Raw genomic sequence first — 16,616 nt, forward strand, 5'->3', positions numbered from 1 at the left:
AAGAGTGACACGTGTGTGGGGTGTTGTGTGCTCCTGCATCCCCAAAGAGAAACCAGAGCCATGAATGGATGAGAGATAGACAGAGCACACTTCCATTTCTGGCATGCAAGAAGAAAAAGGGTTGCCATCACTGGCCGACCCCGATCAAAGACAGCTAAGACCATTTGTCTGAAATTATTGTAGTGTATCAAGTATGTGCCCTGCATGTCACTTTTTCTCCCTGCCCAGCTCAACACTGTGGTGCCCATCAGAGAACATGATCTTCTTTGACAGATTAGAATTCAGCAAGTCTACTTTCAAACTGTGAATGTTTATAGCTCGCTGTTCCAGAGGTACCTGGCAACAAATTCCACACAAGCTTTGGGGACTTCTTTCTCTCCCAGCTCTAACCACCAATTGAAAGGAACAAATCCTAAATTAATCTTGAATGCTGACAACTTACATTTCCACTTTGATTCTTAACTAGGCAATCTTAATGCTAGAAGTGAGAGTGCACCAGCACACACAAATCATCATGTATCTGTTTAACTCTTCCGTGAAAAGTTCACATAAGTGATATTAACGGTGGAGAAGAACTAGAGCTATATAATAGAAAAAAAGTTCTTATTTCCTTAGAAATGAGCTTATTCAGATAAGGCCGATCCTCCTACAATAGGAAGTTAACAATCTTGACAGCCTTTGTACAAAATCACATTATTACTATCAGGGGGGCTGAGTCTTGATCTTTCTCCCTTTCTCTCTGATTTTCATGTTTTGATAATCTCATATCCAAGTTTTCAAGTGAAAACCTGAATCACCATGAGATTTGGACAGCTTGTAGATTTTATAATCATTTTAATTTAACTCAAAAAGATATTATTTAATTTTGAGCCTTTATAGATGCCGGGTTGTTGTGGATGTTATGTATCCCTATTACTGTATATCAGAATATGTTTTTAATCGACTCTACTGACATCTAAGATAGTGTGTAGTTTTCAGTTACATTCACAAAGGAGTACTTTGAAGAGGAACACAGAATTCCTGCATAGCATTTCTGGCTGCTGAAGTCAATTTATGACATGCTTCCCCCTCTCTATCGGCTTCTCTTTGCACATCCAAAGTCCCCCACCTTTTCCATTAGAGACATTTGATACCTGCCACAGACACTTTGTAACACATTACGTAAAAATCTGTCTACCTTTGCAGATCTGGAAGTAAACTTTAGGTTACACAAAACTGGGCATTCTCCCAAAATGCTGGGACTCAATTTCCCCAAAGTCCTGGCCAAGACGGCCTTTGAGTTAAAATTGCAGTATAGTAATCCCAACAGCACATCATTGTTAAACGGAGTCCCTATGCTTTGCTTTCCAACTATTATATAATGAAAGGCAAAACTGTTGCAATGTGAATATTACTACTTTCATGGCATGAGTTGACTCAGCTTTGCACCCTTCTGAAGTCGGTAAAATGAGGACTAAGTATAAAACACTTAGAGAAGGCTGTAAAGCATGGGGAAGGGGTATATAAGTGTATGTGTTATTATATAGTGTATGAGAAGCAGGGAAGATCCACATCAAGTTTGGCAGGAAAGACTGTTTCCATAAACAGACAAGGAGCTTATGACTGCATGAAAGCAAAAGAAGACAAATGGCAACTGGAGTAAGTCAACACTTATTCTAGTTTCAGACTATATTAGAAACATAGAGACATAGAAGACTGACGGCAGAAAAAGACCTCATGGTCCATCTAGTCTTCCCTTATACTATTTTCTGTATTTTATCTTAGGATGGATATATGTTTATCCCAGGCATGTTTAAATTCAGTTACTGTGGATTTACCAACCACGTCTGCTGGAAGTTTGTTCCAAGGATCTACTACTCTTTCAGTAAAATAATATTTTCTCATGTTGCTTTTGATCTTTCCCCCAACTGACTATTCACTGTTTCAGATTATATTCATTGTTTTGCAGAAGTCTTTAGTGCAACCTTTCTCTTTTTGCAATTCATCAAGCCTTTCCGCACTGCTAATGAGTCTACGTGAAGGAGCACATCAAAGTAAAGCACTAAGATTAAACTGTATTTTAACGGGGGGACGACATTTTGAAGTATTCAAGAAAAATAAGAGAGGGAGAATATGACAATTTACTCTTTCCATAGCATTCATATGCAGACCTTTATTGGACCTTGGACCTTCTATCTGCTCCCTACCGATTCACACAAGAGCTACCTTCATGGAACTTTGTAATCTGCTTCAAATTAAATTGGGAAGCTGCCCGAGTTGTTCTATATATTCCTGCAATAGTCCAGTAAATCACAACAAAGCTGGTTCTACCCTAGTCATAAAGACTATGCTATTTGCAGAGGAAAAGTCAGTGGTCGCTTTTCCTGAGGTGCAGAATGCATGGCCTTCCCAGACATAATTTAAGTCCCAGATACATAGCTGCCTGTAGGCAGCCAACTTCCCATTCCAAAACCAGCTGGAAGGAGCCTGTCTTTGCATCCCGCTTCCTTTGCTCTCCCCCACAAATGTCTTATTCAATTACAGGCAAACCTCCAAATGTATGGTTTACCACATGGTTCTCCCATGCTGTGGAAATGCTAGTAGTTAATTGTTCCCATTTCCCAAATTATCTATATCGCATCCTTCTAATTCTAGCAATATACCAGATCTTAAAGTGGGTTTAAGTACAGAGCCCCAAGGAACAGCTACATAATAAAATTCTCACTTGCAGACTGGAGAATGGAAGTTCAGAAACTTTCGCATTGCTGCATTAGCAAGATGCACATCCAGCATTAGTTTGATCTATATGAACATGTGCACACATTTCTATTTCTTATTTAGAAGATATGTAGTCTCTGTTTACAGGTTGTGAACTATCTTACACAACTTAAGTACTTCTTACGTACTGATTGGTCACCCACCAATGAGGATCATTGGCCTGTTCTTCATTTGGGAAATGTTGAACATGCCTGAGAAGAAAATAAATGAACATGCAAAACGTATTAATACTCCCAGATTTTATATCAATGGAAATAATACAAAAAATACAAAATAAAAAATGTTGGTAATGGTTGTATGTTGGCCCTCTAAGTATTAAGCAATTGTCTCTTGAAGTGGTACTTACCAATGGGGAAACAGAGAAAGCAAGACTATGTAAACAATTCATATGAGAAATGAAAAACAGCATTCTAAGCACAATTTGAAGGACTTACTCCCAAAATAAAATACCAATTGTGATCCTTAATCAATGACTCATATGCTGTTCAACAATGGCAGAAACTTTTTCTGTGTCTAGGGGCAAAACTTTATTTAGATTTTTTAAGACAGCCTAGGAATGCTGCAACCTCATGTCAAACTTGGCAGGAGCAGTGTTTGTGATTCCTTGCTGTCCTATACACACTCCTAAAATGAACTCTGAACAAACACAGGGTATCATATTTGGATAACTTGAGAAGAAATCAACACTTCCTGATTCCCGTCAGCATAAAGTATAGCAGAACTATTGTGGTGCACAAATTTTTAAATAGTTCAAGCACAAAATATCTTTTCTGTTACTACCAAGTGTCCCAGTTTTGAGCTCAGTCTTTTACTATCAAAATAATGCTATTTTGAGCCTGGAACTCTTTGGGGATGAAATGGAACAGTACTGGAACTCTGCCAGTAAGATTAGAATAATCCGTTTTTGAATTCAAGAGCTGGAATGTTTTAGGTTTGATCAATTTTGATTTGGAAGCATTTTATAAATCCTTGAATCATAACATTTGATTCCAACTTTTTGCACTGTATTGTGCTTATTCTTCATAGTCCACCTCTGGCTTCGCATCTGGGAGAAAGAAAAAAAAACCTTCCACGAAATGGCATACCTGCATGTTGTTTCTTTTTTCTGGCCACAGCTGCCCCAATAATCTGGATCAACTCCTCTTCAGAGGCATTACATCGTAAGTAAGGACACTTCTGAATTTCCAAAAAGGCAGACCTGAAATAAGAATAGATGATGAACTGAAATATAGCTCCACTCTCCATCAGGTGTGGCACTACAGAAAGTTCAGTAAATCCTCAAAACATTTTCATTCCAGATTATCTTTCAAAATAAAACATTGGTTGTTCCAACAATGAATTACTTTTACAACTTACAATAGCTGGCAATGGCTATACAAAATGCCAGCTGGCAATATCCTTATCTTGAAGAGGCAAGCAAGCAACTCCTACTCCATCTGAAGATGGAAAATAACCATAAAGTCAAGAGGCCAACTTTGGGTCATCTGCCAATCCATTCCAGACTACCAGAAATAATAAAAGGTGCCAGGAAAAGAAGTGCATCCAGATGAACTATATCTCCTTATTGAACCGTTACATGAATAGAACTTTGGAAGTACATTTCTCCCTCATCACCTTTAGTGTCCCAAAAAACCTAGGGAGGGTCCCTTCTGAGATATTTGACCATACTAGGTGTTGGGCTTCTTCCGGTTCAGACCAGATGTAGCTTCAGAATGCTCTTCAAGATTCTTGACTCTTTCAACTATATAAGCATATCCTTTTGGTTTTCTTGGTAATAAAACAGAAGTGGTTTATTTCTGATTTCTCTCCCTCCCCTGTAAATTTTTGTAAACATCTCAGTCTACCCTACAACACCAAGGTTTCCATTGTCCTCCTGTCCAAATACTACATCCAATGTTGCTTTAGTTGTTTTGAGATCAGCAAAGATCAACTAAGTGTTGCCACCTGTTGGTGCTTTAATTCAAACTTCTCCTAGCATGACATCAAGTACTGGCTTGAATATTTCAAGGACATTAAGATGAAGCTCTGTAAGTCATTTAAACTAATGAACTTGCTCTGAGTTAGTGTCAACAGATATTAATGCAATGCTTGCTGTCACCAATTGTGGGAGTTGGAACTTTTAAGCACCAAGTCTGAACTAATTACAAATAACAACTTTCAACGTGACAGGAAAATTGATCATTCTCTCCCTGCTCTCTCCTCCCATCTTACTACTTGGTCTGTACCCCACATGTCTGATTTAATAGTCCTTGCCAATTACCACTTACAAGGCAATTTCAAATAAAAGACTGAAGTATATTTACTTTCCATTAGCTTTCATATTTGAATACGGTGTATTAGAAAATGAAGAAAAACAAAATGTTAGGAAACAGCAAAAATATGTTTGCTTCAAATAATAAACTAAACAGGAATTGTTATATACTTTACTACTTCTGTTTAGAGTGTATTTGTTGTGGTTAGCTCTGGCCCAGCTCCTGCCCCAAGGACTGTGGATGTGGGGGAGACATCCACATGCTGCAGGCCGGGTTTGCCCCCCACCCCCTCGGTAGAATCTGCTGATGAAGGCTCCTCTGACCTAGAAGACATGAGTGACAGGGAGGAGGAGAGTGGGGCAGACAGCTCAGAAGGAGATCAATTATCCTCCTTGGATTCAGAACAAGAGTTAATGATACAGGCAGGCATGCGGAGAGCAATGCATAGGCAACAACAACTGAGAGATTATTATCAAAAAAAATGAGGCCACCTGTGGTTGGGTGGGGCTGTGGTATAAATAGCAGCCTGTGGGTTTGGCCATTGTGGAGGATTATCTGATCATTGTGTTTCATGACTGCTTTACTGACTGACTTTTTGTGTGCTGATTTTTCCCTGCTTTGAAACTAAACCAGAGCACAGTGTGTTTCACTTTGTGAAAGAAGGACTTTGAATTGCCTCACAGCTGCAAGCTAAGTATCACAGGACTGATAAGGGACTTGTATAAATTACCAGTTTGTTTGGAGACGAGTGCTCTTTGCTATACCAAAAGAGGGCTTAGTTTAAGTGAATTTTCATTATAAAGAACATTGTTTTGAATTTTCAAACGTGTATGTGTCTGAAATTTGTACCTGTGAATTTTTGGGAGGATTCTACCAGAGAGCCCGACAGAACAGTATTTATTCAAGAGGATTTAAAGCTGTTCTGAATGCAATGCCCATTTTTATGAGTTCCATTCATGTCAAATAAATAATCATATTTATCATTATCCATAATCATTTACCAAGTTGTACCCCTTTCCTTAATATGGGAATCCAAATTAAAGCATTCCAGAAAGACAGGTGTTAACCTTTGCTTGAAAGCAGCGAAGGCCTCCATTTTCCTGGATACTTCATTCCATGATCAAACAGAGAAAGCAATAGAGTTACCTTCAAATTCCCATCAGCTGTGATCCTTAGCCGATTGCAGGATCCACAGAAATGCTCAGACATGGAAGTGATGAAGCTAACTTGCCCTTGGAAATGTGGGACCTTGTATGCCTGTTAAAAGCCAAACATATGAGCAAAATGGGAAAGAAAAGCCAATTAAGTTAATCACATCAGTTCAAAGGTAGGATTTAGCAGGTTCTGACCAATTCTGGGAACATGTAGCAGAAATTTTGAGTAGTTTGGAGAATCGGTAAATGCTACCTCTGAATGGTCTCACCTCCATCTATTCTCTGCCTCCCGAGCCCCAGCTTATAGGGAGAAAATGGAGATTACCCTGGATAACTTCATCTCTATCTAGCTAATTTAAAAAAAAAAACAATCTCTAAACAGCTATCTGCAGCTGAGATAAAATATCAACCTAATCACCAACACACTAATATGTGTTTTTCCTAGGCTCAACCCATTTTACACTCAAAATAGCTGTTTCACCCTTGAAAACAGAGGGTTCCAAATTAAATATAGTTCAAGTTCAACTAATTTTACACACTCCTAATCAGTGTTCCCTCTAATTTTTTGGGGGTGGGAGGAAAAGTATAGTGTCTGAGCGGCAGTCCCTTCGGGACTGGGCGGCACAGAAATAATAAATAAACAAACAAACAAACAAACAAACAAAAAACCCACCCTGTTTTGCCTCAGAGAATTTCAAAATAAAATACTGTACTACAGTGAGCTAATAGGGCAACTCTATCAATATCAAAATGCCACTTAAATAGTTGAGCTAGTTTCAAACTACATTTTGATTTTCTTTCTCTCTTCCTTACTCCCATTCTTTTTCTTTCTCTTTTCCTTCCTCTCTTTTTTCTATCTGTTTCTCTCTCTTCCTCTCTCTCTCCTTCCCTCTCACTCTTTCCCTCTCGGCTTCTGGGCAGGTTTGGAAAACTCTGAGTTGATGATGATTTTTAAGTGAGCGATTGCTCACTGCTCAGCTTAGAGGGAACTATGCTCCTAATAGCTGTGAATTAGATAGGTTATAGGGAAAGTTTAGGACACTAACAAGAAATTCTGTAAATGATTTTACAGAATGAAATGTTACCATGAGGTTAAAAGTCACCAGTAAAAATATTCACGTATCAATACTATGCTGGAAATCAGTTATTGAATTTGGGACTATATTATTCCTTCAATATGTAGGGATTTATATTATATATTTATGATAAAGAGCAAACACTAGCATTGTAAGGATTCTTATCTTCTTACCAACAATGTCCTGTTAAACCTATTTCTACAAAGGTCTTACTGTACATGCAGGATGGAAAAATCCATGACAACATTTTAATGATATGTGTTTAGATGAAGGCTATTTTAAAATTCTTACGTACTGCATACTTCTCTGTTAGAAACATTATGCAAATCATACAAATCACACGTATTATGGAACACATTTATATTATAAACATAACAGCAGTTGTCATGGATATAGCTACAAAATGACCAAAAATTCCCAGACACAATACCTCATGCATAGTCTACATAAAAAGCAAGCACAGAATAGTTTATGTATAGTAGATAATACCAGAAATTTATCACAGGGCAATTATGAAGGTAATGGTATATAAATCTACTCTAAAACTGAGACAATACTTAAATAACTAGTTTATAAAGCATTATTTCTAGTCAGAATGTTTGGTTCCCTTGTCCCTCCCTCCCCCTCTCTCTCTCACACACACACACCTACTGCAAAACAGTCTACATGGGGCTACTCTTAAAGAGTTTTTAGAAGTTGCAGCTATCAAGCAATTCAGCCACACAGACAATTCTCAGCCCCCTAGGGTAGCCCATGTAACACTGATGTTGGACAAACTGCACTGGTTGCCATCCTAGGAGTCTGTGAACCTTATTGGTCAAGTGGGAAGAGCAATAGGGGAAGAGCCTTCTCTGTGGCAGCCCCGGCCCTCTGGAATCAACTCCCCCCGGAGATTAGAATTGCCCCCACACTCCTTGTCTTTCATAAATTACTCAAGACCCATCTATACCGCCAGGCATGGGGGATTTGAGACTCCTTTCCCCCAGGCTTTTTTATATTTATGTTTGGGTATGTATATGTTGTTTGCTTTTTTAAATATGATAGGGTTTTATGTGCTTTTTAATATTAGATTTGTTTTTGCTGGAATATTGTTTTTATTATTGTTGTGAGCCACCCCGAGTCTTTGAAGAGGGGCGGCATACAAATCTAATAAATTGATTAAATTGATTGATTGTTATTGGTCAAGTGTATGTAAATGCTATAGACCCCACTGTCATGGCTCCAGCCATCTGGGAACATTGCACCCCTCAAGGTGAGATCTGCACCTACCCTCTTGGCCTTCTGCAGGATGTTAAAACCTGGTTCTGCCAATGCATCTGAGACCCCCAATGTGGGCGTGTCATATTGGAGGTGGTTAATGGACTGACAGATGATACTATTGCCACCCTGTTTTAACTTGTTCCTTTCCTTAGCTATCTTCTTTTAATATTAATATTTATTATCTTAATATTGTAATGTTTGATATTGTTATTTTTATGTTATAGTAAGTTTCATAAAGTCATTTTTAGGTGAGATGGATGGGATATAAGTTTAAAAAACAAATTAGCAGAATTATCAAATGTACAGAGAAAAACTCCAGCACAGGGGTGTCAAAAGCATCACGCCATCATCAAGTGATGTATCAAGACTTTTCCCTCCTTCGCTAAACCGGGTGTAGGAATGGCCAGTATGTGACACTCCTACTCTAGCAGGACTATAGAATCTGCATCATCTCTCTCCCTCCTTGATAACTAGCACTTAAGTAGCAAAGAAGCTCTCTCTGATTACTGATTTTTTTTATCATGCTAATATTCACCTTGGCAGTGCTAGAAGCTTCTTCACAGGGCAACTTTTTCAAGTCTGGCCATTTCTGTTTAATTGTATCCAGCATTTCTTTGTAGCTCACCATTTTCTTAAAGTTCCACTTGTTGCCTAGAAGTAAGGTGTAAACAAACATTATTGATCAAATAAGGCTGGTATTGACTGTGAGAAGCATTTAAATTTATAATACAAAAAGCATGTTTAAAAATATAGCACATTGTCAACTTGGGCAAGAGAGTGCTATGTGACTACTAGACAACAGTTAAGATGCAATGGTAAGTTGTTAAAAACAGCGATTGTAGTGGAAGGAGCAGAAGTCTGTGAAAATCCCATTCCAGTGAAATTCCTTATGTTTTTAACATGCTTTGTGTAGAAAATAAATAATAATATTGATAGTAAAATTTACAATATAAATGTAGGAATACATGGAATATATTGCTTGTGCTTTGCTGCCATGAAATTGTATCATCAGAGACATATATCAATAATATAAAATACCAGCAATGTCAATACTGTAGGCAACAGAGGCCGGAGAAACATCTAAGTTGATATTTCATCATTATCTTTTGCAGGAATGGAAATCTGACCAATCTGCTAAACAAATAATTCCCTCACCACTGTCTAACTATTCATTAAGGCTACAATTACTATTGCTATTAATCTTCTCATTGTTCCTATCACCCATCTCCTCCCACTTATGACTGTATGAATGTCACCTGTTGCTTGTATCCTTACGATTTATATTAATATTGATTGTTTCCTGATTACTTATTTGTACCCTATGATAATCATTAAGTGTTGTACCCATGATTCTTGACAAATGTATCTTTTATTTTATGTAAACTGAGAACATCTGCACCAAAAACAAATTTCTTGTGTGTCCAATCACACTTGGCCAATAAAGAATTCTATTCTGTTCTGTTCTGTTCTATTCTATACTATTCATTTACTCAGTCTTTGAAGCCAAGTGTTATCTCAAGAACTCACCATCAAAAGGCATGTATTCTATAAAGCGCACGTCCAGGGGCTGCTTTTCTGTCAGAGAAACAAAATCCACCAGCTCATCCTCGTTGAGTCCTCTCATAATTACACAGTTCACCTAAAAGAAAAAGTAAGCGAATGAGTCCAAGAAATGACCCAATGCACAACAGCACAATTAGCCCATCTAATGTGCTCTCTATTATTGGACAATTATTCCCTATTTTTCCTTTTGGGGATTTTTTAAAATTACGCGATAATTTTTAAAAAAATGTGTATTGCGGAAGTATTTCCGAAACTAATTATTGGAATTAAGACATTACACTACCCTTCCTAATTTGAGGATCTCCAAATGCCTTGGGCAACAGGTCATTTTCACAACTCCTAATTAGCAAAACATTAGGCTTCTAGGCTTCATCATTTTTAGTCTGTAATGGTGAAATAAGAAACAAATAAGCCACAAGCCTGTGTTTATTTAAATAACAAATAAAGTAACATATGAGATGTGACACAAGTACAGTAGTACCTCTAGATACAAGCTGCTCCACATGCGAGTATTTCAAGATACGAGCCACGAGGGGAGAGAAATTTCTGTTCCAGACCCGAGCTCAAATTCGGGATACGAGCCGAGCGTCCACTAGGTGGAGCAAGAATCCTTGCTTTTGGTTATCTCGGAGGGGAAAAACAAAGTCTAAAGCTATTTGTTCCAGATACGAGTTGCTCGACATACAAGCTCCCTTCTGGAACGAATTATACTTTTATCTAGGGGTACTACTGTATCTCAAAACTAAATTTGCACAGTGGTAGTACAATGGTTAGAATGCAGTATTGCAGGCAAACTCTGCCCACAGTCTGAAGTTTATCCTTTTGTGTAATAGGATGAATATCATGTAGTTCTAGATTACTAGTAAGGAATATTCTCACCTTAACAGGATTATAGCCCAGATCAAGAGCTTTTTGAATCCCTTCCATTACCTTGTGGAATCCTAAAACACCAGAATGGGATTATTTAGGAAAAGTTGAACAAAACATTTTATAAATACACATAAACTGAATCCAATACTAATATATAAATTTATAAAACTGATAATAAATGTATACATTTTTAAAAATATCAATCCATGACTCTATCAAACACATTTGAGTAAAAGCTTCTCTTGCTATATAAAACAGGTGAAATATAATAACACATTATGCTTTAGTAACAATTCTAAATACTTTTCTGTAGGAGTCGCCACAATGGGCTTTAGACATGCATAACATTATGCAGTGTTTTTTTCAAATGTAGAGAAACTCAAATCAAGACTGTTCACAAATTTTCACCATCCCTCCAATCATGTTGATATAAGAGATGTTTATTCAAGAGGAGTATAAAGTACTTTATGTAATCCCCAAATATTTGGAAAAGAAAAATACATTGTTATTCCATGAAAGAAGAGGAGTGGGATGGGCAGTCATCAGGATTAAATAACATGGACTACCATAATTGTTTGATGCCAAAACATGTTTGTTATTTCTCTACCCTGCTACTCGAAAACCTCTGACTTCAGTTGCAAAGATTTGCTCAAATAAAATAAGCTTGCAGACTAAACATGACATTGAGGAGCATAACATACAGTGAGAACATTGGCATTACTGTATTAAGGAATCTGTCCTGCTTGCAAAAAGGCTTGGAAGGAAATAAAAAAAGAAAATAACTTCAGTGGAACTTTAGCAATATTGGGCAATTACGGAAACACTAGCTAAAAACAGCATCCATTTTTTAAAGGATAAATGCATTAGGTAAATATAAAGGACCGAGTAGCTATAAAAATTATCAAGATCGGATAAAAATGGATGGTTTTTAATTTTCCCTTTAAAAAATACAATTTAATATTTTTTAAATTTAAATCGGATGTTTAAAAATTAAATTTATTTTAATACAATGCTTTTGGAGTAAAAATCTATCTAAAGATAGTTTTTTTAAATTTAAGATGCGTTAATAATTTAGTTTATTCAGCATGAAATGGAGCTTAGTTATGTAGCATGAGGCTGTATATTCTGCAATACTGGTCAGAGACGGAGCCTTTTGGCTAGTGATTTAAATCATTTTATCTAAATCAAATGCACCATGTCAGACACTAATGTGATGTTTCTATAGTGGTAATATACACTTCTCAAAAAATAAAGGGAACCCTTAAACAATACAATATAACTCCAAGTAAATCAAACTTCTGTGAAATCAAACTGACCACTTAGGAAGCAACACTGATTGACAATCAATTTCACATGCTGTTGGGCACATCCAACTTTGAACAGAACAAAGTATTCAATGAGAATATTTCATTCATTTAGACCTAGGATGTGATCTGAGTGTTCCCTGTATTTTTTTGAGCAGTATATATAGGACACGTGAAACCTGCCTGCTTTAGGTTTTTCTGCTCCAAGCCAAGGCTTTAACCTATCCCCTCTCCTGTGTAACAAAATTTCCCTTGAAAGTAGAGTGGCTGCAAACTTTTGGGAATTCAGAAATGGTGTCAAGAAAGCAATGGAAAGGACATCCTGTGCATAGAAACCTGTTATGAATTAGGATGATGATCATTACTGCTGCATGTTGTGTTAATGCTTTGTTACAAAAGTGAAGTATTTGCTACTAGAGTTGGTTATGACTGAATTGGCCCAGAAGCCTTCGCAATAAATAAAGTTTGTTTCCTTAGGTCTAGAGTGGCATATAGATTTGAGTAATAAATATATATGCAAGGGATGCATGCATTTTAAAGCTATGCTGTTCTGGAAGTAGCCACTAATGGTTTCCCCCCCTGCTTTCAAACTCAAACTCAACCCAGACAAGACGGTTTGGCTGTGGGTGTTGCCTCCCAAGGACAATTCCATCTGTCCGTCCATTACCCCGGGGGGGGGGGAAACTATTGACCCCCTCAGAGAGGGTTCGCAAGTTGGTCGTTCTCCTCGATCCACAGCTGACATTGGAACATCATCTTTTGGCTGTGGCAAGGAGGGTGTTTGCCCAGGTCCGCCTGGTGCATCAGTTGCGGCCCTATTTGGACAGGGAGTCACTGCTCACAGTCGCTCATGCCCTCATCACCTCGAGGTTCGATTACTGCAATGCTCTCTACATGGGGTTACCTCTGAAAAGTGTTCGGAAACTTCAGATCGTGCAGAACGCGGCCGCGAGAGCCATCGTGGGGCTTCCTAGATTCCCCCACGTTTCTGCAACACTCCGTGGCCTGCATTGGCTGCCGATCAGTTTCCGGTCACATTTCAAAGTGTTGGTTATGACCTTTAAAGCCCTGCATGGCATTGGACCAGAGCACCTCCGGAACCGCCTGCTACCGCATGAATCCCAGCAACCGATAAGGTCCCACAGAGTTGGCCTTCTCTGGGTCCCGTCGACCAAACAATGTCGTTTGGCGGTCCCCAGGGGAAGAGCCTTCTCTGTGGCAGCCCCGGCCCTCTGGAATCAACTCCCCCCGGAGATTAGAACTGCCCTCACACTCCTTGTCTTTTGTAAATTACTCAAGACCCATCTATATCACTAGGCATGGGGGAGTTGAGACACCTTTCCCCCAGGCTTTTTTTTTATATTTATGTTTGGATATGCATATGTTGTTTGCTTTTTTAAAATATGATAGTGTTTTATGTGCTTTTTAATATTATATTTGTTTTTGCTGGAATATTGTTTTTATTATTGTTGTGAGCCGCCCCGAGTCTTCGGAGAGGGGCGGCATACAAATCTAATAAATTGAATTGAACTGAATTCATTAATTTATTTAATTCTATTTTTAAGACCATGATCATAATTTTGTTTGGTGAGTGCTAGGCCTGCTAGAACATTAATAGTTTGGAGTCAACGTACTTAATACGTTTCTCATTTTACAGGAGTGGATCTCATTCTTTGACTAGTAACAATGAACAGTCAGAAACATTAGCTACACTTCCTCTGGCATCACTATGAACGGACTGCACTATGGTGGAGGTGCAAATGATCCTGGTGGATTTATCAAACTTTATCTCCCTGCAATAAGGTTTTCTAAAAAATTGATACATGATCAAAAATATTTAAATATTCAAGCACAAAAGGATAAGGTTCCTCTGTGCATTCAGATTCCCCTATGTAGCACAATCCATATTTAGAAACAATTAAATGCAACGCAGAGGGAAATGTGCAAAAACATCTTGAGCTGATTAAAGTCACTTTTATGGGCTGTTTTTCCCTACTAGACCTTTAGTTTTATCTGACACTGTATCGCCATCTAGTGGCTCCATATGGGCATTTCCCTACAAGGAACAGATTGCAGCCATTCCAAACAAATTAACATGGTTTCAAATGTGTGTTTTCAAATTTTAGAGTCTGTGTATAAGTGATTCTGTTAAGCAATATGTATCTTATCTGTGTGCTGTCTCCTATCATCACCCCTAAAATTATTATTAAAAAGCGAAGGATGCTTTTGCAAAGAGAAACATGCAACATCTGAAAACATTTGAAACTTGTGACTTGGAAACGGAATGCAACTCTCAGACAATTATCTTCAACATACACTGGACGCACCATGCATATTAATTCACAACTAATTATTCCAGACCCATCTCCATTCCCGCACTATGGCAGCACCATTTGTACTCTTACAAAAGTGGGAGGAAAGGCATTTCCCAGCATTTTATATAAGCGTAACTGAATCTGATTACTGTTCAATGAGACAGATGGTTTGCTGCTGTTAGTAGGGGAAACATACTTTCTGCTATAGAAAGAGGAAGAGCCAGAATATGTGTATGCAGAGTTGGAAAACCAACTTGATCCCAATTACATTGATTGAAAAATCCTAGAATATGCTGAAATGAGTAAATGGCACCCTATAACAAAGATGAATCAAACTTCTATGAAACATGAGATAAATGGTATAATTGGCTAAAACAAAATAAATACCAAAAGTTACTGTAAAATAGACCTATAAATGAAGAAATTATTTATAAGTATATTATTTTTTCTTTTTTTTAAATAAATAAAGTATTTACATTAAAAAAACACCATAAAAAAACAAAGACAAGACACATCTTACAAAACATACAAACACATAAGCATATATAATTTTTCATGTTTACAACTGTATATCAAATTTTAAACACTCAATGATTTACACAAATGTCAACCATCCTTATTCTACTTTCTGTGTATTTCATATGAAACAACTAAATATTTTTCGCATTGGACACAAATTCTAAAGTGAAGTAGCTGATAACCTTTCTCACTCGTTTTTTTAAAAATTATTATTATTATTATTATTATTATTATTATTATTATTATTATTTATTAGATTTGTATGCCGCTCCTCTCCGCAGACTCGGGGCGGCTCACAGCAATGATAAAAACAATATACAGTAACAAATCTAATATTAAAGTTTAAAATAACAATTTTACCCCAGTATATAAAAAAGCATACACACAAACATATCATACATACAGCTACATAGGCAAGGGGGGATGTCTCAGTTTCCCCATGCCTGACAGCAGAGGTGGGTTTTAAGAAGTTTACGAAAGGCAAGGAGGATGAGGGCAGTCCTGATCCCTGGGGGGAGCTGGTTCCAGAGGGTCGGGGCCGCCACAGAGAAGGCTCTTCCCCTGGGTCCCACCAGACGACATTGTTTAGTCAACGGGACCCGGAGAAGGCCAACTCTGTGGGACCTAACCGGCCACTGGGATTTGTGTGGCAGAAGGAGGTCTCGCAGATATTCTGGTCCAGTGCCATGAAGGGCTTTATAGGTCATAACCAACACTTTGAATTGTGACCAGAAACTGATCGGCAACCATTTCTTCAAGGCTTTGAACAGTGATTTTATGGGAAACAACTTGGAGATTAAAAGAAATGTTTCATGGTCGGATTGGAAAATAATCCTAATACAACATAGTACACTACAGCAGGCAATATCAAAAGATTCCTTAATGGTGCTGAGAAAATGCTAAAAAAAGTAAATCCCTCCAATTCACTAGGAATTGGAGGCATTTACTTTTTTTATTTTTCTTTTATCAATTTTACATTCAAAAGTAAGCATAAAAGCATGGGGTGGGGAGAGGGACCTGTATAATTTGTAACATCAATTTATCAAAATGATGCATGCATAAGATAAGATATATACATACATAAGAAATCAAGAACCCATAAATGAGAAAACAATTTTTCTTTCCTTTTCTTTTTACCCTTTTTAAAATTTTGATATTGAATTAAATTTATCTCAGAAATATTTTCACTATCAGGATAGCAGTGTACAGTGTGGCATTTATGTTCCATGGAGTATCTATAGAAGCCTATATGTTAATGCAGTTCAGTATTTATACTTATTATTTTTAATGAGTGCTAAACCAACAGCTAGGACTAAATTTTCTTGCTGGTCACCTCTTCCCTGACCCATCAGAGCGGGTAGGCAGGGAATACTGTGGGTTCCATCTCCAAGGGGGACAAACTAAGTGGGACCCAGAAGGAGGGCCTTCTCCATGATGGCTCCCTCTCTCTGGAACATCATTCCACCAGAGATTAGAATGGCCTCCACTCTAATACTCTTCCAGAAGGTGCTGAAGACCTGGTTCTGCCAGCGGGCCTGGGGAACCC

General features: G+C 37.8%; 1 protein-coding gene across 1 annotated transcript in view; it reads right to left on the reverse strand.

The window, feature by feature from the left end:
• Positions 1–16,616, reverse strand: part of MOCS1 (molybdenum cofactor synthesis 1) — a 37,651-nt gene that overhangs the window by 10,357 nt on the left and 10,678 nt on the right. Inside the window, 7 exon segments of the mRNA XM_070734268.1 lie at positions 2,901–2,948; positions 3,843–3,922; positions 3,924–3,955; positions 6,156–6,266; positions 9,035–9,150; positions 10,027–10,138; positions 10,942–11,003. Coding sequence (XP_070590369.1) covers positions 2,901–2,948; positions 3,843–3,922; positions 3,924–3,955; positions 6,156–6,266; positions 9,035–9,150; positions 10,027–10,138; positions 10,942–11,003 — 561 coding nt within the window.

The sequence above is a fragment of the Erythrolamprus reginae genome, chromosome 1 (genome assembly GCF_031021105.1).
Source record: "Erythrolamprus reginae isolate rEryReg1 chromosome 1, rEryReg1.hap1, whole genome shotgun sequence".
NCBI classification, from domain to species: Eukaryota; Metazoa; Chordata; class Lepidosauria; order Squamata; family Dipsadidae; genus Erythrolamprus; species Erythrolamprus reginae.